Source organism: Dermacentor variabilis, chromosome 11 (assembly GCF_050947875.1).
Source record: "Dermacentor variabilis isolate Ectoservices chromosome 11, ASM5094787v1, whole genome shotgun sequence".
Classification (NCBI taxonomy): Eukaryota; Metazoa; Arthropoda; class Arachnida; order Ixodida; family Ixodidae; genus Dermacentor; species Dermacentor variabilis.
This window is the reverse complement of record NC_134578.1, coordinates 125,981,575-126,008,043: the sequence shown is the minus strand read 5'-3', so window position 1 is coordinate 126,008,043 and position 26,469 is coordinate 125,981,575. Positions and strand designations below refer to the sequence as shown.

At 44.7% G+C, this 26,469-nt stretch overlaps 1 protein-coding gene and 1 long non-coding RNA gene across 11 annotated transcripts; one reads left to right on the top strand and one right to left on the bottom strand.

Annotated features, from left to right (window-relative positions):
- The first annotated feature begins 231 nt into the window (after positions 1-231).
- LOC142564238 (uncharacterized) lies at positions 232-26,079 on the top strand. Its single transcript, XR_012824532.1, has 2 exons — positions 232-409; positions 25,504-26,079. It is a non-coding gene; the product is annotated as an uncharacterized LOC142564238 (long non-coding RNA).
- LOC142564237 (uncharacterized) lies at positions 5,238-25,949 on the bottom strand. 10 transcript variants are annotated; one of them, XR_012824529.1, is made up of 6 exons: positions 25,809-25,949; positions 22,755-22,843; positions 19,842-19,979; positions 17,711-17,759; positions 17,495-17,592; positions 5,238-5,373 (listed from the first exon to the last, which is right to left on the bottom strand). XR_012824529.1 is itself a non-coding variant. In XM_075675161.1 (6 exons), exons 4-6 carry the CDS (start codon positions 17,596-17,598, stop codon positions 5,330-5,332), a joined length of 264 nt encoding a protein of 87 aa, XP_075531276.1. In that variant the 5' UTR covers positions 17,599-17,759; positions 19,842-19,979; positions 22,755-22,843; positions 25,809-25,949; the 3' UTR covers positions 5,238-5,329. The 10 variants fall into 10 exon arrangements, 6 of the variants coding, with proteins under 6 accessions (XP_075531276.1, XP_075531275.1, XP_075531272.1 ...); XM_075675161.1 differs by adding an exon at positions 6,697-6,812 and having other exon boundaries at positions 17,495-17,759; XM_075675160.1 differs by lacking the exon at positions 19,842-19,979 and adding an exon at positions 6,697-6,812 and having other exon boundaries at positions 25,809-25,943.
- Positions 26,080-26,469: the final 390 nt, after the last annotated feature.

Here is a 26,469-nt window from a genome sequence, read left to right as displayed (position 1 = left end):
GAAGGCGAAGCTTAAGAGGAAGCTTTAGCTGAATTATTGCTCCGATTTGAAATTTTTTGTTCAACAGATGGCGTAGCCTACGCTACTAAATCAAGGCACATTCTAGCTGTTTTAAGAACTCTATGCAGACCGCGTAGCAATTTATGCCGCTCGAGAAAGTAGTGCGCAGTATGAAGACCGCGTACAGGGAAATAACAAAATTTAATATGACAGAGCCTTACAAGGAAGACGTGAATTGTGCTACAAAGCATCTTGACGTCGCTTAAATTGCCAAAAACTTTGTATGCTTTTTCAAGAGTCGCCCATTGAAAATGCACAACAAAATGGCGGCCGTTCAGCTGTTTAGATTCTGTGGTAGGTGTGTTTGTGAAAGCGGTCTTTCTGGAATAAGCAACGCGTTGTGTGAAAGGTTTGTGCAATATTTTGCATCGTCGCTGGTATTTTGTTTCCAACGAATGTGTGCCATCACAAAAGAAGCCTGTTTCTTCCGAGGAGGCGCTTGAAAGTGGTCGAGTACGCGCTGGTGTCGTTGTGCGGTTCTTGTGCACATGTAGTTTATTTGTTGCTTATATTTAATGCTGGGCGTACGACTGCATAGCTTATCGGATTTTAGACACTTCTAAGGTAGCGTAGCAGTACAGGTGTGTACCGTTGCGTCGTTGAGTGTAATTCCCTCCGTTCGTTCATAGTACGTAGCAGTAGGCCTAATCTCGCCCAGCGGCTGCCGACTCCGTCACCCTATCGTGCTGTCGCTAAGTTTTGCAAAATTCGTTGGGCCCCTAGGACCAGGTGGGTTGTTGTATAAACAATATCACAACGGCTCGCATGGCGGCAGTTTACACCTAACTGTACGACGTCCGCGAGCAGCGTGCATGGTCGTGGAACGAAGAATTAGTCGTGCATTCGGCACTGTATACGGCGTACCTCGCGAGGTAAAGACTATTCTCAAATGAAAGTGGATACGATGCCAACGTTGTCCTGCCTTTTTGCTACACTGTGCTGGCAGTGGCTTGTGCCAATGGGAAATAGACTCGCCTCGCTCGTGCAATGACAAGGCGCAAACGAGGAACTTGACGTACGATACAGGCAGCGTAGTGTCTCATGTCGCAATTCTGGGGTTTTACGTGCCAACACCACGATCTCGTTATTAGGCACGCCGTAGTGAGGGACCCCAGATCAGTTGTGACCGCCCTATACGTGACCCCAGGCGCTGCCCCAACGCACGGGGCACGGACGTTATCGCCCAGCCGCTAAGCCACCGCGGCGGGGATCTCTTATGAAGTACCTTCGCAGTTTTGCGCGGTGTCTGTACGAACTTATATGTCTCGTATAGCCACTGAAGATCCAGCGGTTGTAAAAAATGCTCTACACAATAAGATAGTATTGGAAGAGAAACTAGCGTCTCCGCTACGATGGCAGATCTCTTGCAGAGACTTTTGAGGCTCTTTCCATAAATGACAACAGCCTTGAGCAGATTGTCAAGCATGCGCCCCCACAAAGCATGCGCCAGACATGTTGGCCGGTGCTCACTAAAATCTTTAATGTTTTCATGGAAAGGGAATTAAGATACCATCCGTCACAACCCCATGCAAAGGGAATATGCCTAAATTGTACGAACTATACGTAGACTAATTTCCACGACGCCAATTGGCAAACACAATGGAGACCTGAAATGTGTTGAGAGCTACCGATACGGTTCTCAACCTGGAAGGAGCTGTGATGTTGTTCTTGCCATGTTTGCTGCAGAACGTTCTTGCGTGGTTGCGAGACGTTCTCTTACAGAAAAGTCAGCACATCACTTTGCCTCTGCTCATTGTGCTAGTTACCTTGAGGAACAGTGCAAGGACATACACTGTTAATGGTTTCAAGTGTTACATTTTGCATTTGGTGCGTTCCAAATGTGTGGGTTGGTCGCCTACACGTGTGGCTTTGATTTCCTTAGGAGCAGCGCGACCATTAACCCTGGAGTGTGTAGAAACTGCCCTTTTCTGTTTTTAACGTTATCATTGACCATCATCTCGGCTGCTGACAGTACACTCATGGGATATTCTTGAATGCATGGGGACTATAGGACGGCAAGAAAAGTTGGTGTCGACATTGTTAAAATGCCCCCCAAAGCAACAGTCCTGCCGATACTCAAATACTACAGCTGAAAGTGCGGTCCCTCATCCACCCATGCAACTCACCTCATCGCTCGGGTTGGTGCAATGTCAAGTTGCGTACATCGCTGTCTGGTGCAGTCTTGTATGGAACACATGTCCCTACCACGAGCGGCAATGTTTGGTTGGTTGCGAGTTGCTGAATTTCTGCCACTAGGTAGCCACAGTATGCTTCCTAGCGAGATTATTAGGGTCTAGATGCTGTCACTCTCTTGTGCTGAACTGCCATCAACAGAGTGCATTCCATTTTTAGAACCACAAATGCAATCATTGCTCACACCGTGTGCTTTTTTTTAGGGGTGGGGGGTGGGATTTTGCCTGCCACTGTGCATCACCTTTGACTGATGCAAGCATTCTGCATTGAATGTACCACGAAGTGACCACACAATTCTAGAAATTGACCTTAGACATGCAGAAGATTCGGAGAGTTTATGAGACATGTTGAAACAACTGTGCAGTACTGAAGAACGAGACCAAACGGAAACAACACATAGGACGAGCGCCAACTTTAAGTGAAGTTTGTAGTCGCTGCTTGCCATGCGTAATCTTTTTTAAGCGTCCTCATTGTTCAATGCTAGAGGTAATTCAACATTAGTAGAACTACCCATCGCAAGGGCTGTACATTAACACTCTATAGATGTTTCCTTTTCTCTTTTTCATTTCCATTTGGGGTCATTACGGTCACTCTTGGCAAGCTTCGCAGTGGCAGTCCGTAGCTGGCCAGCTTTCTTGAGGTGAATAAATGCAACTACTAGTATAAGCTATAAACGACCCAGTACCACTTTGTGCAGTAGCTCACGTGGTCAACATCACTTGCAGGAGCTCAGGTGACTGCAGTTATGCAACACATGAGCACAGGTTGGCGTGGTCGCCTGTGCAGTATTTGCAGACTTTTATCCGACTGAAAAGGGGGAGATGGGGGGGGGCCCAGCAATATTACTTCTACGAAATGGTATTGGCACGGCGTGGAAGGAAATTGTTGAAAGCAGGTGAAGATGTCTAGTAGGAAGTACATGAGATATGTACAGGGAAGGCATACAATAGGCTCATGCTTTCAGTCGCAATGTGAGAGTGGAAGGCAAGCAATGGTTCATAGAAGCACTCATTCACTGCACAGCAGTCACATATTGTATATTAGATTGAGTTATTTGTATGTGATCACTGCATTACACATGACAATGCAACATGCAAGACCAGAATTTATGCGAAAAAAGTTATGATTGTGGGAAATAGAGATTGTTCTTTAAGAAAACGTATATTACTATGCGCAGAAAGTAATTGATAGGCCCCCTTTCACCAGAAAAGAGGGCTTATGACAACATATGCAGAAAGTGCACTGGAGTTGTTGAAGTATGTGTTGGCATACCCTCAAATTTCAGTTTGGGCACCCCGAAATGTTAGTAAGGCCACCCGTAAATTTCAAGTAGGACTACCCGCAAACTTAGGGTTGGCTCACACTGAAATGTCACGTTGTGCAACCTCTAAATTTAAGCTGGTCTGCCTCCAAACTTCAGTTGGGCCACCCATACATTTAAAGTTGGCCGACCCTCAAATTTATGCTGGCTTACAACGAAACCTCAAGTTAGCCCACCCGCGAAATCATGTTGGCCCATCTTCAACTTTCTATTTGGCTTACCCATAAACTTGCAGTTGGCGTGTTCTCAAATTAGTTGGCTTACGGCGAAATGTCAAGTTAGCCCACCCCCAAATTTCAAGTTGGCCGATTGCCAAATCGCAATTGTTCTGCCAACAAATTTCACTTGGCTAACTTTTACTACAGGATTCCCCACGAAATTCCTACGCAGACCTATGTATGTCAAAGGGTTTGCATAAATGTGATCTCGGGGATTTCTGAGAGCAATTTAGTTTTTTGTTTCAATTGTTTCTTATCCCATTTTAATATACCAATCATCAGCATGTGCACTATTGATTAAATGTGTTAAATTCGCGAATTAATTTTTTTGACATATGCAAAGCATATTACACTTTGCGCGTGACACAAGCACTTTGCCGAGGTACTTGGCAAAGCATACATACATATTGAAATGGAGAAAGCTGAACAGGGTAATGAATTTACGAAAACACCATAGATGTGAAACCCTAACATACACCCATAACACAAAGAATGTGGGGGAAATGTTCAGTAAATTTTTGTTTGTTATGGCAACGGTACCTAAGAGGAAAGGATACGAGATCATGAAATAAGCAAGAAAATTCTACCTTGCACAGCTCTGCAATGTGGCATTGCCGAAAGGCATTGCATGGATTGAGTACACGTACGTAGGCTGTAGCACTTGATTTTAACCGGCATGCCGGGGCTGCATCATTCGTCTGCATACTTGTGGTTGCCACTGTACATGACCATTTAGTAAGCTCAGTTACGAAAATGTTTTATTGATGCGAGTGGACACCACCAATCATAAATGTGTTTGTCAGATAGACTTAAATTGGCTCACATGATACAATGCAGAAAAACATCTCTGAGATGATGCAACATTGTTTGCTTTCTATTTGTTAATATTCATGCAAAGACACAAAAAAGTCCAATAACTACCTTTAATTGCCACTTATGCGCAGACTGGTAGTGTTTAGATTATATCGTAACTCAGCCAGGTGACATAAGTCGTCTTGATGGGAAACTGTAGCCTACTAAGAAAATGCAGTCTTGTGAAAGTGATTAGCCCTAAAAAAAGCGATAAAATATGTTACATGTCAAGTACAGGTTATTTCAGTGATGATATATTGCTGAATTGACACAAACACGGTGACACATACCTAATTTTTAAAACATTCGGTGTGGCTGCTGCATGTACAGTTTGTCTAGTTTGTCATGCCCATGCTAATGCCTCATTTTTTACACATCATGCCGTGTGTACCATCTTTGAAATGTCAGCTATACAGAGCCCTACCATTCCTCGCATAGAAGAAGTTGTGGCACAAAATACTGTGAACAGCGCAGTGCCACAGATAATTAGAAGTGATGACAATGAAAGTAAACGTGCCATACATGCCACAGATATGGTCACGGCAGCAGAATTTACATCAACTTTCTCTCATTATGTTATGAGCTTATGCAAGTCGAAATGTAATGGCATATTTATTCAGTATTCTTGTCGTGGCACTTGTGTGATCCTTGTATATAGCGATGCGATGGTACAGGAATAGAGAGCTCAGGTGCTGTCCCGAAGTTGAAAGGCAGTCTTTCCATATTTGCCTGAAAAAAAGAAAAATGAGGGAGCATAAACAACTTGCACTTGCTTCGATACGATTATGGAAGGCTGCAACAGAGGCAAGAAACTTGACAGCTGAGGATGGTAACTTGTAACAATGGTTTGTGATGAACGGTTCGTCATTCATCAAGTGTCAACATGGCGATTAGAAAGTGCACAAATGAGGTGTATGAAAGTACGTAAAGTAAACTTTAGCTTACAACAGCATTTCAATTTACACACTGAATGAATTTAATCAGACAGTGTAAGTAAACATAGCATTAATATACATTTGCGCCTTCACATAAGAGATTGTCAGTGTAACAGATTCATCAATGGAACAAAATATTTACCTTTCTAGGAGTTGTCCCTCGAACATGTGTTTCAAATTTCAATATACTGAAGTGTGTTTATACTCGATATCAACGTAAGGAAATGTCACTTTCACCGCAAAGGTATACCGAGACAACATACCAAGCTTGTCCAGATGAAGATGGTTGAATGGTTGAACTATATGCAGCTGCTTACGCATGTACCTCTAAAATTGTGCGCTGCACGACCACTGAGGTGAAGCACTGTCATTAACGATGAAATGTGTGAGTGCAATTTTTGTGCCTCACACGATGTAATGTTTGGCTGCGAGTGAGTAATGGGAGACGATGGTGAGTGGAGGAGGACGGTGGTTTGATAGCACCGTTTTCCTGTGCAATCACGGGGAAAGGGGTGGGGTGCGGTTACACTATCAAGAACGCAGAGGGGGGGGGGGGGGGAGTTGGCACATGTGTTTTAGAAATATAGTTGTCTGGGCTATTTGGCTAGATACAGCAATGGCAGTCATAGCAAAGGATTTGTTGAAGCTGATGTGACAGTAAGGACCAATGATAACTGCACCAGTTCACCCTTCAGTTGCTCCGACTACAAGTGAATTTGTGTTCCTGGAAGCGGCTGGTTTTCATGGGCGGTGATTGCGCCTGTTCGGTGTGTGGGCCTACAAATACGTTTTTTTATAAAATAAACACGGAGTTGAAAGTTAGCGCCCGTCATCTTGTCTCACTCTGCTCCGTGTTGTTTAGCACGAAGACCCCACTGCTTATATATTTTAAGCACGTTCGCAGTCGTAGGTGCATGTGGCTGAGCACATGTGCCGCCTGTGCACCGTTTAAAAGTAATCTGCAGTGAGTGCAAAGAGTGGGTGCGCTGAGATGGTGTGGCATCATGTGCACTGTTTTCAGGTGCCTTAAGGTTTGGAGACTGAGTAAACTCGAGTTTCTGAGACACTTCGATGCGAGAGGCAGACAAAGCACTCGCTCCCCATCGCCGGCACTTACAATGCCAGTGTAGTCCCAATTCAGGCGACACTGTCAGCAGCAGGGCCAAAGCCATGGGGCCAAACCAAGCATGGCTGCCACTGGTTCGCAACGCCAATGTGAAGAACTTGGCAACACTGCACGAAACCGTCTGCTGTCTCCAACTTTCATATTCAATAACATTTTTATCTTTTTCTCATACAAATTTGCTTATTCCAATTGCATGATATTTCCGAAAATGTGGCCTCTACTGTGTAAAACTCATGTACTACTGCACTTATATGCATAGTAAGTGAAACTGCAATATAAGACTTAAAGTTTCGATATAATGCACATTGGAGATTTCACCAAAATGTCGAAATTCACCTGCAGTTTGAGTGTTCTATAGAACAGCTAGCACCATTACACCAGTTCTAGAGTGAATATTTTTGTAAGAGCAAGTTCGTGCCTAAACGTCCAACTATTTACTGCTACCTGCTGCCTGATTCCCACTGTCATAGCTGCAAAATATGGGGTGTCTGAATGAGAAATCGAGAAATTGTTGATAAATGTTGGGAGGATCACCTCGAATTGTATTATTGACGTCGCGTTCCTTGTATAGTGCAATAGTGTTTGTGTTAAATGAGTTAGCACATGAGGTACTACTATGCTGCACTATGGGAAACTGAACAGTCTGCTCAATAAACAACTTCTTTCAACTCCACGTAATGCTGCATGTATGACGCTCCTGCGATGTATTTCCTGGAATTTGCATTCAAGCTGTGAGACACAAGTGTAGTCCACAAGAGGTCCTGTGCACTGTATTGTGAGAAGTACGGTTCGAAATTGAACTGGAACACATGGTGCACAATAAAATGATAATGCGTTCCACATCCCAGTTTCATCACTTCTAAAAAGTGTGCCTGATGAGAACAGTACTTTCAGGTTGTGCATACAGTACCGACATACAAACCAACAGACATATGTGTTTCCATTTGCTATGCCACGAATGTATGACAACTAATGAAAGTGGAGAATGTGAGTGCTTCTTTCACCTAAGTATGCGCAAAGTGTAATGCCAAAGTATTATCCAAGTAGACAAAAGAATTGTGTTTAGCTTTGATAAGACTTTTCATGCGTACGAACATAATGCTTTCTCATTTGGCTGGAAGAGTTCGTGTGCCTGGTTAAAAAAAATTAGGAACAATGTTCGAACTTTTGCTGGTCACTTTTACGTCTACATGGACAATATTCTGTCATAAAAACCATACAACCAGCACGTAAGTCATGTATCACACCTTTTCAAAGCAGTGAGGTATGCCAAATTAACGATAAGCACACAAAATCTCAGGGCGAAATGTTCGAATGACCACACGAAAAGTAGCAAAGGCCAAACCATCACAATTTGCATTCCTTGCGCGACTCTTTCTAAGTCCATCTGGACACTTTCCAGCCTTCATGCCACGCAATGCCAACATGAGGAAGTGCTTGACATCTGTAAGACAGGTGCACTTTTTGCTTGCAGTCTACATTCCTAACGAAAATATCAAGACCTTCATATAATTACATCTTCAGGTGCTTGCTGCCTTGATAGTGGTGGGCTTCGAATAGCTCAGCCTGGATGCATACCTTTATGTAACTGCGATTGTCCTCTACCTACAGGAGATGACTCACGGCCATCGGGGTGCCAAGCCAAGGTCGCATGTTATTACTCATACATATATACGAAATCCCACGAAAAGTACCCGAGTACAGAAAAGTAACTACCGTACTTATTCTAATCTAGGCCGATAGTTTTTTTTTTTCATATAACCATATTGTCACGTGGTGGTGACGTTGAAAAACACAGTAGCAATACTGTGAAATACAAACTAACTTTATTGGGCAAACCTGTGCCCACAAAAACAGGCTACACTTATAGCACAACGGTAGCGGTGCTATCTCATCAGCGGGTCAAGCGCATTGGCTTTTATACATCAGTCGTCGAATGTTCCAGAGTAATTGCTGGGACCCGCGTGCCTTCCACAAAGTTCACATTATTTGCGTCGCGCACACATGCACTCAGATTACACAAGGTTCGGCCACAGACAGCGGATGGAAGCATCGATAACATTTCCGAAACTTCCGATATATGCAGGCGCGTCCTGCGCTGTGCGATAACACTTGTTAGGCAGTGAAACGTGTCGCTTGATAAAAGGGTAACAAGTACACGTGTCAATATTCACAACTCTAGGGTCGGCTTAGAATCGAGGATATTAAAAAATGCGCCAGCTTTTCATTGAAACAGCTAAATATGGTGCATAGCTAGGGCCATCTAAAAAATTCAGTATTGCAGCCCCTACTAGCCATGCCAGTAGCCAACCGTACACAAGCACGGTCACCATTTTGACCTGTGTCGTGTCAGCCGTATTGGTGTGCGGCGTGGTGGTATCGCGATGGCACCAAGCAGGATATGCCATTACAGTGCCGCTATCAAACGAAAAGTTGTGATAGCCGCAGAGGCACTGTCGAACCTTCAAGCTGGGTGGGACCTCAGCGTCGACAAGAAAAATGTCCGTCGTTGTAGGGGACAACGACAGCAGCTTTTTGCGTGCACCACAACGAGGATGGCATTTAGCGGACTAAAGAAAGGCCGTCAGCACAAAGTGGAGACAGTTTTGGCCGACTTTGTTTGGATGCAGAGAACAGCTGCCCTTCCAGTGACAACAGAAGTGCTCCAAGCGACAGCTAGGGAACTTTCGAGGGAGCGAGGCCTAACGCCAAAGCATTTCAAAGCCAGCCAGGGCTGGCTTCAGAAATTCATGAAGCGCTTCGGCTTCAGCCTCCGACATCGCACTTCAATCACCTAGAAGCTCCCAAGCTGTTTTGAAGAAAAGGCGATAGCTTTTCAGCACTACATGCTGCGAAAGAGAGAAGCGGCAGGCTACAACCTTGGGCAAATTGGCAACGGTGACCACACGGCTGTGTATTTTGATATGCCAGTGGCGTACACCATGAATGAAAAGGATGCCAAGGAGGTGAAGGTGCGGCCTACGAGAAGCAGCGCGCAACTGTGATGCTCTGCTGCACAGCTGATGGACATAAAGTCCCTCCTTATATGATATTTAAAAGCAAGACACTGCCTGCTCGAGAAACTGTCCCAAGAAATGTCATTGTGCAGGCAAATAAGAACGGGTGGATGACGGGTGCGATGGTGGAATAGTGGGATAAGACTGTGTGGCGACAGCGTTCAGGTGCCCTTTGACAAAGAACTCACTCCTTGTCGTCAAATCTTACCGTGGGCACTTGACAGACGTGAAGGCAGCGCTCGCCCAAGCGAACACGGACCTTCCTGTCATTCCGGGCGGCATGATGGGCCAGCTGCAGCCACTTAATGTCTGCATCAACGAACCTTTCAAGGATCGTCTGCGGAAATATTACACGGGCTCGTTGACTGATGGAGACCACATGCTAACGGCAACAGGCCGCACCAAATGTGCATCGCTATCGCAGCTAACGGCCTGGGTAGCTGCAGCATGGGGCGACATCTCAGGTACTTTGATCATGCGCAGCTTTAAATTTAAAGTGCAGCATATCTAATGCGCTTGACGGTACCGAAGATAGTGCACTGTTTGAAGCTGACAGGGACAAGGAACACAGCAACGAGTCTAGCAGTGACGACGTTGAACGAGCTCTGCACGTTCAGGCTAAATAAATGCTGTTTGCATTTTGTGAACGCTGTCCTCGTTTTTTTTGTTCAGTACATTCAAGGTAATATATATATATTTTTGTTGGCCTCAGACTTTAGGCGGTCGGCTTAGAATTGGGGTCGGCCTAGATTCGAGTAAACACGCTTCTTGCAATGGTGACGGCTGTCGGGCATTTCCAAACATGCGCTGATAATCAATAGGTTAAACTGGCATGAGACACCGAAGCACTTGCCTACCTTTTCAATTTCACGCAACCCCACGGATATAATTGTTGTTGAAAGTCGCAAGCGAGAACCATACATTGTTGCACACGTGGTTGGGGGACCGACGAAACACGAGAGAGAGGGGGAGCCGGCGAACGGGCGAGGGGCACCCCACTGCACCACGTACCGGCCGGCACATCTACTGACAAGCTGATCCGTTCCACCGGCTTTTCGGCGAACCGCCAACTCAGTGCGAGGCGCAGGCGTCCCCGACAAAGACGAAGGCCTTGGTGTGGCCAAAAGAGAACGTGGACTTTCTGTAACTTCTCTCTTTCCATTCTCCTTTCTTCGATCTATCTTTTGTAAATAAACCAGTCTCGAAACGGATCCCAACGAGTGAAGTTCCTTCCTTCGAGGCTCCTGCGTGCACGACCCACGCCGTCCACCTTAGTTAACACGCAGCAAAAGTAGGCGGAGTCGTCCAAGAGCGACAGCAATTAGAGTTAGCCCAAAGGCGCGAGCATTCATTTACATTTTTCGTGCCGAAACCCGGGAATACTTCGTCTGCTGACATCGAAAGGGCCATGGAACGACTACAAAAAGAAGCAGGCCGCCCTGCGACAAGCAATCGAGAAAATCATCGCAGCGGCCAGCGACCTACTGCAATCGCCAACCATCCAGGTCGGTGAGCTTGAGGAACACCTCGACCTTCTCCTTGAACAAGCAGATGAGTTGAAATCTGTTAACGAGAGCATCGAAAAGAAGATAGATCTTCAAGAATTAGATGCAGAATTAGAAGCTTGTGCTGCATACACCCAGAAAATCTGCTTCCTCAAAACAAAGATCAAGAGAGCTCTCAGGAGTCAGACAGCTAACGAGAGCCGGTCGACAACTCCGTCAGTGACAGGCAACGTGTCAGAGCAGGAAGCATACCACATTGTTTCCGTACCACCTGTGGCATTCCAGCCACTATCAGCAACCACCGGAGTGATGCGGGTAGGTGTGACCACAGCACCCGACGAAATTTCTCGTCAACTAGAATCATTCTGGGAGATGGAGCACCTTGGGATCGTCGCCGATGTACAGCTGACTGCCAAAGACGACAGCATTCTGCGGGTCTTTGAAGAAACAATCATCCACAAGAACGATAGATACCAAGTAGCTCTCCCATGGAAAGAGAACGCATCAGACATGACGGACAATCAGAGCACATCATCGCACAGACTTCGCTCATTAACGGCGAAGCTGCTGCGACATGAAGAAGCCATTCTAGACTACGATCAGGCAATGAGGAACTACCTGCAAGCTGGACACACCGAGGAAGCGAATGAACTTGGTGAGTCCCCGCTGGGGCCCATTTACTACGCGCCATGCCACACCGAGGTGTGCTCTGGCCTGGTAGCAAAACAACCAAGTTGAGAGCCGTATTCGATGCCTCTTCCAAAGCGGCGGAAAAGCTGTCACTGAACGACGTCTTCTTCGCAGGACCTGATCTAAATTCAAACGCTAACCCAAGCCGAAACTGCCGTAAATTCTCGCCTACTGACTTTCGCGTCTTCGGACGCGGGGGAGCTTATGCCCTTGATTCCAGCCCATTTCCTTGTCAGCCGCCAGCTAACGAAATTGCCTCCCTTCCGAGAAACCACCGAAGTCAAATCGGCAGCAGAGACACACCAATGGAGGCGACGCACCGGGCTTGTTCACTCATTCTGGCAACGGTGGAGACGCGAATGCCTACTGCAACTTCATTTAGCGCTTATCACAAAGCCAGGCAGTGGTAGAGGCATCGGTGAGGGAGACATAGTTCTCCTCCGGGATGATCGGGCTCCACGCCAGATGTGGAAAATGTGTCGTGTTTTGGAGACCTTTCCTGGAAGAGATGGCCGAGTACGCGCTTGCAAGATCCTTCTCCCGAACTAAAGCGAACTGCGACAACCCGTACAAGCCTTGTACCCACTCGAGCCCAGGGAGGTGCCAGCCTGTGCTAACAATGGTGGCCGGGAATGAGCCGGCACTCATTGCGGGGGAGGATGAAAGTCGCAAGCGAGCACCATATATTTGCACCCGTGGTTGGGGGACCGACGACGCAAGAGAGAGAAGGAGACGGCGAACGGGCGAGGGACGCCCCACTGCACCACGTACCGGCCGGCACATCTACTGACAAGCTGATCCGTTCCACCAGCTATTCGGCGAACCGCCAACTCAGTGCGAGGCGCGGGCGCCCTTGACAAGGACGAAGGCCTCGGTGCGGCCAAAAGAGAACGTGGACTTTCTGTAACTTCTCTCTTTCCATCCTCCTTTCTTCGATCTATCTTTTGTAAGTAAACCAGTCTCGAAACGGATCCCAACGAGTGAAGTTCCTTCCTTCGAGGCTCCTGCGTGCACGGCCAACGCCGTCCACCTTAGTTAACACGCAGCAAAAGTAAGCGGAGTCGTCCAAGAGCGACAGCAATTAGAGTTAGCCCAAAGGCACGAGCATTCATTTACAATTGTGAGGTGGATGAGCGTACTGTAGAAATTAACATTTGAGTTGATCAATAGACAAATGGGCAAGCTGCCAGAAGTAGATGCATTGTTAAGGCTGGCTATTTCACCAGCAATAAATACGAACAAAGTGGTCGCCAACGGCATCTTGGAGGGCACAGAGGAAATTTGAAATCAAAATCACCTCAAAATAGTCGTTACAACATAACAAGGGAAATGCATTTTCGAGGATGAGAGGTCAAAAGCCCTCTTGAGGCATGACTGGCCCTGCATCTTATAAACTTGGCACAGGAGTGGTTGCAAAGCAAAAGAAAATGTTCAGAAGAAGCTCATAAACAAGGCAATGTAATAATGTTTCTAAATCAGTGTTGAGAGATAAGCTATATCAAAGATTTATTTAAAATTTATTAAGGGAAGACCATGTTACAATTTGTATAGTAACACCCAAGCATAAGAGCGTAGAAAAGCCTCGAATTCTGGAGGGTTCATTCTTCCAATATCAATGTCTATTTCTTTAAAAGAATTTAATAACCTCGGTAAATTACTTTCAAGCATCTGTTTGCTATATTTGTCGTATGTCTCACAACATTCCATATTTCAGTGCGGCGGGTGGTGTAGGCAGGTACATTGTGATGCTGGTTGGCAATTTCCGCAAGCGTAACATTATGTTTCTTTATACTTAAGTAACTCCCGTAGGAGTCTATATGTGTACAATTCATTAATTTTTCTTATGTGGTACCTATCGAAAAGTGGTGCGGTGTGTTCAATGTAAGATACATCGGTAATAATACGTAGCACCCTTTTCTGCATGACGAGCATATTGTTAAGATTTGTCTGTGTGGTAGTACCTCATACTAAATGACCGTAATTGATATGCGACGCAAACAAAGCGTTTATAAAGCAGTATTTTAACAGAAGTGGGGAAAGTGTGTCTACTGTGACTTGGCATACTAAGTGTGCTGCTGAGTTTCTTGGGGGATTAGTCTATGTGGCCATCCTATTGTAAGCTGTTGGAAAAGGTTACACCAAGAATTATAATTGTGTTCACAACCTCAATATTCATAGACTCAAACGTTATATTGTTATGCTGTGGGATTTGTTTACCTGGAGTTCAAAAAATTACTGCTTTGGTCTTATTGCGATTAACGTGTACACAATTCTTGTTTGGCCAAAAAGAAAGCCTATCAAAAGTTCATTTGCCATTCTCAGCAATTCTGTGTAGCTTTGAGACGATAAGAAAATACTAGTGTCATCACAATACATAACAAATTTTGCTTGTTGGTAAATAGGTATTAGATCATTGACATAAATGTTGAAAAGTAGCGGCCCGAGAATACTTCCTTGTGGTAACCTGAAATTATTTGTTTGGGTTGAGATTGAAATTCATTTATTGAGACAAACTGATGTCTGTTATTGAGATAGGAGAATAATACTGCGAGTGGTGTGCCCCTTACCCCATACCATTATAGCTTACTGAGGAGAATATTGTGATTGATGTAGTGAAAAGCCTGCGTGTAATCAACAAATATACGGATTGCTAATAACCTGTTGTCAAAGTTTTTTTAACGTGTACTCTTTCTGATCTAATAGTGCCAGTTCTGTGGATTTGTGCTTCAGAAATCCCTACTGAGCTTCAGTTATAAGGTGGTATCTGGTACAAAAATGATGAAAACCGATTTTGCATAATTTTCTCCAAGCCCTTTAAGAAAATTGGGAGGATCGATGTTGGGTGATAATTTTGTACATTTCTGTTTGTCACCTTTTTTTAAAAGTGGTGGTTACTCTGGCAGTTGTCATTCTGTCAAGAAAAGTACAAGAAGTACACAAGTTGTAAATATACACTAAAATTGGGGCGATATCATAAATGACATATACAATAGGCTGTATGCGCAGGCCGTCTATGTCACAGCTACGTGAACTTTTGAGGTTCAAATAAACGTAACATACCTCAGCAGAGTCGGTGTGAGAAAAAACGGAATTTTTTGTTTCTAGGTGTTGTGATATCATTAGTGTGGCAATAATTTGGGTCAACATTCTTGGCTGCAAAGTATTGGTTAAATACATCACCAAGTTCCTAGTCTTAGACTAGGTGTCCGTTTAATTAAATTTCTTGTGGTGACTCTCTCTTCTGCTTCTGTCTCGTAAGAGTGTTTATCTTGTTCCATAGTTTATCAAATTGTACTGTGCAAGATTCAAACTCCCTAATATAATGTGCATCGCTTTGCCGTTCATAATTGTTTTGTTAATTTACTTCTGAAGGTCTTAAACACTGTAACATAAAGGTTCCCGAGTTTCTTAAAAGTTCGCCTACAACCTATCTTGTTTTCTAATTTTCGTTAAGAGCTCTTCGTTTACCCAAGGCTTTCGAATCTTTGTACTGATTTTTCGCTCTTTCGTGACAAAGTGTTTCCTGTATGCTGCCACGACCACGACGTTACTAATGAAGATATCGTAAGCCTTTTCTGGCGAGTCTTCTAGAAAAAGCTTTATCCCAGCAGGTCCCGTGTATCTTGATCTGAAATACTTCCACAGAGTTTCCCTGATGCTTTGCAAGGTTACACACATTTTCTTTGTTTTATTTGTACTTTTGGGAGCGTTAAGAGACATACATATTGGCATATGGTCACCTACACAGCAGCTTAGAACGGCATTTGAGACGTTGGTTGGGTCATAGTTTGTGATAAAAAGGTCAAGCAGTGCATCTGATGTGGAGGTTGATGTTTCACACTTTATAACACTCGCGTAACCATATGTGTAAGTAGTCTTTCAAAGTCTATTGTTTTGCGAGTAGCACCTTTCATGTCAGTCTTAAAGTCACCGCCAATCATAACTCTCTGCCTATTCTAACTTGTAAAAATAAAAAATTTCTCAAGTGAAAAACGTGCAATAGTCTTCATCAGGGGCACGACAACGTGTGGCAAGAAGCAAGCACTTGCTTTCAACAAAAAGCATTTCGTAGTCATTGGTAATGCAACAGAAATCAGTTAACAAATCAGTTTTCCCACAGTCATCTATAAATAACGAGAGACTTCTGCCACGTCTTGATGTCCTGTTCAAGTAAAATGTGTTTTTGTTAGGCAATTTAAACACCTCAGTATCTTCATTGTACAATGTTTCACTAAACATAACATCACAGTGTCTGTATGTATCCACATTCTCCACTTTGTGCCTAAGATGTTTCTTTCTTTCTTGGTGGTCCTGGCGCTGCTGTATGACATCAAAGCGATCTTCTGAGAGTAGCTAGCTTCCAATTCCGGAATGTCATTATTCAGCGACTGACCATTCATACGTACACAGCTCAGTTGTTTTCTACCGAGGCCTCGAGGAGTGAAGCATTTTTCTTTTGGTATATGTTGAAAACTGTGCATGAGGCAACGCAGTTTCAGAAAGCAACCAAACGAACAGCACGCCTACAAATGTAGAGCCTTCAAGTCATCTTCATGTTTAATCACCGCAGCAATTTCACCTGGTGCCCTACGCACGAGAATCGTACCACCTGTGTGCCATACGAACTGATAGCCTGATCCCTTCGCACATTCTTTGGTGGATGTAAGCACTTTCCTAGACCGAGATGTCACATTTTCACAGATGTACCGCTTATCGTTGGGGCCATTTTGAGCCATTCTTTTAGCCATGAAAGCACTCTTAAGTTCACGGCGAGCACAGCACATGATAATCCCTGGTGTCTATCCAGGCTTTGATGGCAATCTGTGGAGTGCTACTACGTCTTCTCTAGTTATCACTTTTGGCTCTAGCTCTCTCGCCAAGTCATTCACCTTCTCAAGAACATCTTCCCCCCTTCGTTTCAGCAATGCCGTGGATTGCGACGTTGAGGCTTGGACTAGGCCACTCAAGAGCCTCGATGTCAGCCTGAAGGTGGTCTAGCTCTTTTGTGGTGCTGCATTTCTGCATATTCTCCACTTTGCCCCTAAGATCTTTAAGTTCTCTATCTTGGCGGTCCTGGCACTGCTGTATGACATCAAAGCAATCTGAGAGTAGCTAGATGGCTTCTTCACTGCCGTTAACCTTAGTCAGCAATTCGAGCAGCATGTTTAGCTTGCGGTCCACATCTACAAGCCTAGTGACCACTTCACTGTTGTATGTTCTTGCAACTGTGTTCATGCCGTCTTCTGTCCTACACCTTTCACGCTTCCAGTGCTTGTTTGCAAACTTTTTTACCTTAAAGTGTTGCTCAGTGACATGCGACCATGCTCCTACGTGAAATAAAAATTCACACTGTACAGGTCACTGCAAGATCACCATCACTCAGCACACATTGCCATAAGTTACACTGCTCCATGATAACAAGAACACAAAAGATGACAGGATTATTGCCTCGACCTAGAACACTTTCAACCGTGCATGTCATGTTTACATCATCAGTAACCCATCACACTGGCAGCAAACAGCAAACGGCGGAGTGTCTATGTACAGTGCGAATAATACCAAAGAATAGTAACCAACCTGCGACGGTAGATAAAACAAGGATTCGGCGGGCTGCATGCGATGCACTTCGCCGCTGCTGCCAAAGTGAAGGGCACTGCCCCAGCTGTGGCCGTGGCCTGCATGTGGTAACAACAGCGCTTGAGTAGAATGATGTGGCCGGCAGCAATGCGGCGCGGATTCAAAAGGTCAGACCGCCAGGTCCAGGATAACACAGGGCAACGAAGTTTACGGCACCTACGAAGCTTGCCGTTCGCAGCCTCCGATTCCGTGACAGGGGTATAGCCTGTGACAGTAGAGAAAAGGATTCAGCGGGCTGCATGCAATGCGCCCCACTGCTGCTGCCAAAAAAGTAATATAGTCAAAAAAGTCAATTTGACCACAGGGCGAGAAGCATTATGTGCCAGACACCGTGCGGCCAAGCATCTTGCCTGTTTACCATGACAGCGCCCTATCAGTTGGCCATGACAGATTCTGAAAGCTGTTCATGAGAGATCAACCAGCATTCCACCTCGGAAGCATAAAAGATGTGAACACTGTCCACGTTTGGCACCCACGCAAGGTGGCTAGAGCGAAATGCAAAACCCGAAGATACAAAATGTTCATGCCCACGTAATCAAGCGTACCCTTTCAACTTGTACAATACATTTTATTGGATTTGAAACAATAGCAAAAGTTTAATGCAGATTAAAAAAATACTACATTGCGCAAATTCTAAAATGCCATTCTGTCATTTGCAACGGCCAGTGCCATTGTCCTATGGCCACTAGGAAAGAGTGCACCATATGTGGAACATGCTGCATGGAATATTCTGAAAGTTTATACATAGTAACCAGAGCTTACCACTTTCATTACGTGACCGTTAGACATGACATAACAGTGTATGTATTACGCATACACCTTCCTTGAGGTGGTCAGATGCATGAAATGCAGAGGCAGTGGCCTAACATGTTACAGCAACTCAGACAAGCTCGTTAGTCGATTTTGGGCACTGCTGCAAGACAAGGTCCCATTTCTTGATGGTTAGTGGCATTGGTGACAGTGTGCTCATAGGTAGCATGTGTTTCTAATAGCAATATGAGTGTTTTCCTTAATTAGCCATGTTGATTTCTTTACGTGAAGTCACTGCACTAGATGAGCTCCTAAAGCGAAGTTTTCTTAGCGTCTTGAACGTTATAACTGTCTCAATTAGCTGCTAGCACACGGTACAGGTGCGCTATGACACCAAGTGAAAGTGCACACTAAGTAAAGGTGTTGCTAAATTAAAGGTTCGTTTTAACGCAGTATTTCCAGCACCAAGCTTGCTGCTTTAACCATTACGCCAAGAATGCATTCCCGAAAGAGGCAAAGAAAAACACCCTTGCAATGTTTCATCATGCAAGCCAGCGCTTAATGACGTTCGGCATTGTAGTCATGTTAAATAGCTATGATGACAAAGAGTGAGTGCATGATTCTTTCGGCTCACGATGAATAGAGATGATACGGGATTCAATTTCCACTGAAATTCGCTATCACATGTCAGTTTAGTGCGGTTCTAAAGGCTAAACACATGGTGTGTTGCAAGTCACGTCGCAGTTCACTCAGTGATACAAATTATGCATGCTCTGCAATGTCCACATTGGTGACGGAGGGATTTCTCATCACATAAATCTTCAGAGGGTGTTTTGATTCAATACACCATTTACCTTTGCAGGCTCATGAAAGCTTCTCGTACACCTATTCCCACAGTGTGAGATGTCTGCATAATTTTTCTCCCGTAAATCCAATCAATGCACTACTCTTTCCTAGACCTCTTGTACCTTAGATGTTCCTTGATAGTGCCCTGCCATGCCTGCAATGGCCAACATGACTATTACCTCAAGAAAATGAGACTCCCTTGTCATACAGCTAGATTGCACTGCTATTGTTGTTTCTTTTGAGCTAACGAAAGAGAGAAATGACTATGATTTGTGCTTTCGTTGCATAGAGCGTGAACATACGCTATGCAACATTGTAGCAGTTACTTGGCATTATGACACATTTCATCTCTCGACACCTACTTCCTCTGATGACCAGGATAGCAAGGTATTTCGAAGGATTTATAATTGTAAATTATGTTTTGTCCAATGCAGGGTCCTGACATTTGAAAGTCATATTAACAGAACTGATACTGTTCCTCGTAACTGCTCTGTCATGTACATGCTCAATCTGATCTGTAGGTCGAACTGGGTAATGAAGGCAATGTTAAATACATTTTACAATGGGCATTTGAAGGATATGTCAAACCTGTGTAGCTGCCATAATAAATAATAAGTGTTAGATCACATAAGCAGATCACGTAGTGTGCTATACAAATAGCAATAGTATGTAACTGTAATGAAATACATACAAAATGAAAGGGGAAGTGCTGTAAAGCTTGAGCGTCAAGCTCAGATGCGGTAGTGATGATGTAGTCAGCTCGCACACGACAGGGGTGACTGGAGATTGCAGAGATGGCCCTTTATTCTGCAGTTGGAACAAGCAATTCCTGCCAACGAAAAACCACAGACGTAGTAGAAAATTTGCAAGTAGTATGTAGTAACAAGTTTGCATGTGAATGTCTATGCAGCCGGGTAACCTCAAGAAAAGTGAAATACTTCAAAATTATGGATATAGGTGCCCATAAAAGGCACTAAGGCTGCCATTTGAGGCATATATAAGAATCAATGACTGTCCTTTAGGCTGCTCCCCCGACCCCCAATACAGGCTCAAATAATAAGTTCTAACGCTGTGCATTTGAGGATAAAGTATGATTTCCTTCGGGACTCAACCCACTGACTCCCCCCCTTTATTGTGAAATTCAGATTGTTTTCACAATAAAATGGCTTGAGGCAGGTTGCATAGATGAACAGCCAGCAATTAGCCCACTCAGTTGCCCATAAGTTAGTAAGGTATGATAACGACATCACTTACATGAAATGGCACATTTCTAAGGTCTCAGTCTCTGGTAATGTCGCAATGTTAGCAGAGTGATGAGAAGAAGGCTTGGTTGCGGAAGTAAACAATGTGGCCATCAAGCTTTCAGAATTGGAGATTAAATATCTCAAGAAACGTGACACACGCTTTTTTGTTAGGCAGTGTGTAAGTAGCAAAGCAGCTGTATATAGTTCCTCTTTCTGTTATTTCAACGATGTCGATTTGTGTAGAGTGACAGAAAATTCTAAGGCATGTGTGTTAGCTTATGAACTTAATAAATTTTTGAGAAAGTGTTATGCAAAAATTTTTCGCCAGTGCACTAATTGCAGCTGCCACATTACAGCGCAAACTTTCATGAACAGCCTTACGAGCTCAACACATAGAAATTGTGCTCATTGTTGGAATCTGTCAGCCAAAAAAAAATATGTGGAGCAAGTTCTTGAAATGCCACAGCATCTTGGAAAGAAAGTGGAGATAGTTTAGCGCCAAGCATGTGATAGTGTCCATCAGGTGACCCTTCAGAAAGAATAAAAACTTGCCAGGTGTGACAGGTCACATGATTTGCCTTGAGGGACACAAGAAAATGTGGAAGCAAACAAACATGCTGAGGCACAATCAGCTCCATAAGGTTATCTCAACATATAATCAAACGCATCATAAACTCGCACTTGCGCTGCGACGTTTTATTCACATATTCATCAGCTCACTCGCAGGTCTGTTCCTCCTTGGTGCAAATGACACTTGGGAGAACTTACTGAAAGCTCATACTCGTCTGCTCTGATGCTCTGAGCAGCATGAACGCACTTGTGATAACAATATCCGTCCATACTTACTGACACAAGTTTAAAAACACAGTTATTTCCATTCGCCCATAATAAGGTAGCAATAATTTCCACTAGCTTGCAACCACATACACTGCCACAAACACTGGAGTTTACAATGTGCTCATAGGCACACTGCCTTTCACTCACACTTATCTTCAATCATGCATCTTGCCATTACTTGCTCTTTGCACTTCTTGCATGCCACGGTGGTGCAGTTGGTTCTACAATGTATGTTTAAAGGGGATAACTGAGGTGCGATAATGGAAGAGGTGTGTCTTTCATTGAAAACATCAGTGTGCTTTAATGAAATGTATGTGTTACTCCGTCTGGATGACGTGGACATTGTTACCTGGTAGGCAATGAAACAATGATGTGCAGCAACAGTCTGTGATGGTACCTGTGTGTGTGTGTGTGTGTGTGTGTGTGTGTGTGTGTGTGTGTGTGTGTGTGTGTGTGTGTGTGTGTGTGTGTGTGTGTGTGTGTGTGTGTGTGTGTGTGTGTGTGTGTGTGTGTGTGTGTGTGTGTGTGTGTGTGTGTGTGTGTGTGTGTGTGTGTGTGTGTGTGTGTGTGTGTGTGTGTGTGTGTGTGTGTGTGTGTGTGTGTGTGTGTGTGTGTGTGTGTGTGTGTGTGTGTGTGTGAAAATCCCGAAGAGGATCTGCTGTAATAAGAACAAATGTCATGCATCTGTCGTAATGTCACATAGTTTTCATATGTACGGATAGTTTGGTACAGGAGCACAGTTCTTCCATAAATCACTTGATGAAAAGTTTCCCCAGCAGACATTGAATGTTGTTGCTTTGTCACAATAACTACACAATTAATGCCGCTACATTAAAATGCATAATTGTGTCTATCATCATGAACACCCTAAAGGCTATGAATGTGAGCTAGTTGGTACAAATTCATGGGTGAAAAACAGTGCAAACACGGACAACACACACGTGCTGTGTTCTTCCTTTGTCCGTGTTTACTTTGCATTTTCTTCGCACATGGACCACGACGGAATTCAAGTCCAAGCAACAAATTAGAAGCCAAATAATGCATACAACTGCCACAACAAGAGTCACCCTAACAGAAAACTGACTGTGAAATGCGAACCTGAATTCAGCAGTTAACAAATAAGATTGTGCTGCTATTACCGGCCAATAAAAGTATGAGGCCGACAGGGAGTATGCGCACAGTCAGTGTCGCACTCACTGGGGATTTCACTGCAATTCACACAATCTTGTTAATCCATAGTTGCTTATATCCCTACTGACGTGTGAAACGTAGGTAGATGTGGATGAATGGGTGCATTTAAGCAAGTGCAATTTATTGTTGCAGTATGTACAGATTCCCAACACCTTGAGAAAATACACAGGTTACACGGAGTAAGCACATAGGTTTGTAATCATTTCTGATACCAGAGATTAAAATTTATGTGAAATCCTGCAACATTGCTTCAACTACACTGTACTGATTCTACAAATTGCTGCACAAAATGGAATTAAAAATTAAATAGAAGTCACTCGCTGCTTATATACCTGCCTTACTGAAGTCTCCCCGAGCTTGGCGCGCATACACGTAAGGTCCTGGAAGATGGTCTCCAGAGAATGTGTGAAGGTACGTGGTGCTGCAAGCAAACGATACAGCATTTGTGTCAAATGGCGCAACTTGTAGGCAAAAATGCACAGAGAAAAAGAGTATAATGAAGTTTAATTTGGCATTTTAAAATCGCATATTGGCATTGCTCATAGGTGGACATTTATTTAAACAAGTAAACAGTGGCTGCATTAGCACTGCAGCACCAACATTAACTAGAAAAAGACATAACATAGTGGCACCTTCTTCAAAGAAAATGAGTGCGAATAATGCACTTGTGTTACAGCATCTTTCTCTTTATCAATCAGGCCAAAAGCGTGCCTATTATTAACAGTACCAAGCCATACTCCGTCTTTGTGCACGTTACCACACATGAAAGAAGGCACTCGGGCTCTTCTATGTTCACAAACTGATAGGAGTATTCAACAATCCATATGAACATGCATACATGTTGAAGCGCAGTGAATAAACGTGAGTACAACACCTGTAGCACAACAATATGCAGTTTTCTATCAGCGTCATATTGCTTCTCCAACAGAGGACAGTACATGATTGCAGTAGCTGTCATGCCCCTCATGTTCGTTCTATTCATTACTTGAAATCTTCTTCCATTACATGTGCATGTGCTGATCAACAAGCAGTGCGATGTTTGGTAAAGGTGCCGTTTAACGTAAAATGCCTGTCGAAATGCGCTGCTGCAGGAATCTTGATGCGTGGTGTTTGCTTGGTAATGGTTTATGGTTGCAGCTATGTGCTACATTACATATATCGGGAATATGTGATGTAGAAGACCAGTACTATGTGGCACTGTTCTGACTGAGTCAGCCAGCATTACAAGTCTGCAATTCCTTTGTGACACAGTAAGATCGTCATGCCCACAGTGCTCGATTGAACTTAGTCATAAGGGTAGTGACCAGCGTTACTCCCACACATAACAGTTATCATCACTAGAGTTACCTCCAAGTACGCACATCATATCTGTACTGTCTAGAGAACCCCGTGACATTCAGTACTATCAATGGAGTGCAACGATGAAAACTAACAGTTTTGAGCATGCTCAGAGGATGAAGTGCAAATGAATTATTAACTTGTGCACAAGACCTCACATCATATTGAGCTCATCCTCTGCTATGCCAAGCTGTTGCAAACAACGAATCGAGTATTACCCTATGCGGAACGTACATTGTGGCGTACGACAGAGCCCTAGTGAAACAGCTATTTATTCTATCACTGCACAGTAGCGATGAGAACCTGTTTGTGAAGAGTGGTGATTGTGAGAGTAGACTCTTAGAGGCTGCTTTGTTCTTTGTGCTGTCTCATTTGCTCTCTCAGAATGTAACACATGTATGATTAGTATTGTACCCATGGTCTGAAGTGTTTAAACTTTTAAGAGTGTGCAATCTTGTATTTTATATTGATTACCTGTCCTCCCTACTGTAATGCCCAATGGGCGAAGTAGGTATGTAAATAAAAAGAAAAGTCCGTGCATGTTGTGTACAATTTACTCCCAAGCAGAATCACCTAACGTTAAAAAAATCCAAGGGAGTGTACTGTAATTCATCGCAAGATGCTGGCGGAGCGTGAAGTAAAAAATATATTATGGGTTTTTTACGTGCCAAACCCACGAAATGATTATGCGGCACGCCGTAGTGAGAGACTTCGGAATAATTTGAACCACCAGGGATTCTTCAACGTGCACTAAAATCTAAATACGCGGATCTTATCGCATTTCGCCCCACTCGAAAGGCGGCCGTCGTGGCCGGAATTCGATCCGGCGACTTCGTGTTGAGCAGCCCAACACCACAGCCACTAAGTAGCCATGTCGGGTTGGAGCGTAACCTCGTGGGGTAATGTGGAACAAAGTTGTCGCAGCTACAAATTGGTAGACAGCAGTTTTATCGGCTGCGTAAACTTGTAAGCATGCGCTTACTAAGCAGATTAACAGACACGGTGTCACGCGCGCTCCGGAATGTCCGCGGTGTCGGAAGTATGGTTTGAGGAAGAGCGGTAGTAGCAGCAAGCGACCCTCGTATTGCCCGTCGCTTCAACGCGAACAGCGAGAACGCAGCGCACACGAACCCTCGCTGAGCGTAGCCTATCGTAGACCGGCATCAAGATAGGACCTGCGCGGCCGCGCATACGCAGTCGCCGGTGGATGCGGCTTGCGGCCACGATCTTATCGCACTTGCACTCTGCACGGAACATCACGCGGCGATGCCGACGGCGGAAATCCGCCAGAATTGTTCATATATGTGTGCTATCGCAACACGGAAAAAAAAAAATGAGGGGGGACGTTCGGTAACGGTTACGCCATAGCCGGTTACACCATGGAGGAAGTGTAGGTGTGCGGGGCGGAAGATGAACATGAAAACGAACCAGATGCAGCGATTCCTAGGGAATGAGGAGGGGAACAAGATAGTCATTTAAAGTGTTCGAAGTTATGCTGCCTTCTAGTGGCAAAAAATGTTATTAATATTTAGATGAAGCATTATATCAACAGTGAAAGGTAATTACATCAGAACTGCCCGTACAAATGAGTGAAATTCGCTTATGCTAAAAATGGGTCCAGTCATTTGTGCGTTGCGTTTAGTACATTTTTTTATGGAGCTGTTGTTACAGTCTCCAATCCGATTGCACGTTTCCGAGGATGGATGGTCTCTCTCTCTCTTTTTTTTTTTTTCATACGCGCAGCCGGAGGCGACGGGCGAGAGCACGCGCTTGTCGCCTGCAGAGCACCAATGGCGCACTGTGAAGCGGCAAACCTGTTACGTGGCCCCAAGCGACACAAGCCCACGTAACACGACAAAGGACTAGCAATCGTTACAGCTACGCCTGGAAGTAAAGCGAAGTGGAACGGAAACGTAGCAAGCGGCTTCAAAAACGCGTCGCCGCTGAGATACAAGAGAACCTTTTGTTGCAAGCTAAATGCATGTGCACTTTCTGTTAAGTGCGCCTAGACTTGCTACTTCGACAATGCTGCTGTCACATACGCATACCTTTCCCGGACGTTTTCGTTGCAATGCTTCCACACCTTGCGTTGTTGACTTGCTGCGGATTTCGCCAGAACGCAGGGCGCGCGAAATAGCGTGCGACGAAACAGTAGGTATTTCCATCTGCCTCGCCGAAATAATTATTCGACGAAGTTGCGACACGGAACAGCACGTAGTATCTGGTCAACACTCAATACGTGTCCGTCGTACGGGTGGTCTGGTGAGGCAATGATTCGCAGAGAGAATCACCTGTAGCACAACATCACTGGTCTCATGCCACACGCACCACGACACACAACACGCCAGCGCGCAGTAAATGGCAGCCACGTGAATGCAACAATACTTTGGCTGCGGCTATTACCGCCATTGGCTTATAGCACGCCCCAGGGCACTTTCGAGTTTCGGTTTCGAATGACCGCGTATGATGTAATGCGTGCGAGCGAGAGGGTTAGGAGCGCATTCCATCGGCGATGCGGCGAGCGCTTGAGTGAGGTTGCGGCAGCAGCTCGCGCAGGCGCAAGTGCTCGAGGTGCGGGTCTTGAACGGCATCGTCTGCTACGGCGACGCGCGCTGGCCGCATTGTCTGCAAATGTGCTACTGTCAGGGTGGTGCGCTGATGTCATCGTTACTGCGTGAAATGAGCCGGTATTCTTTACTAAGCGTTGCG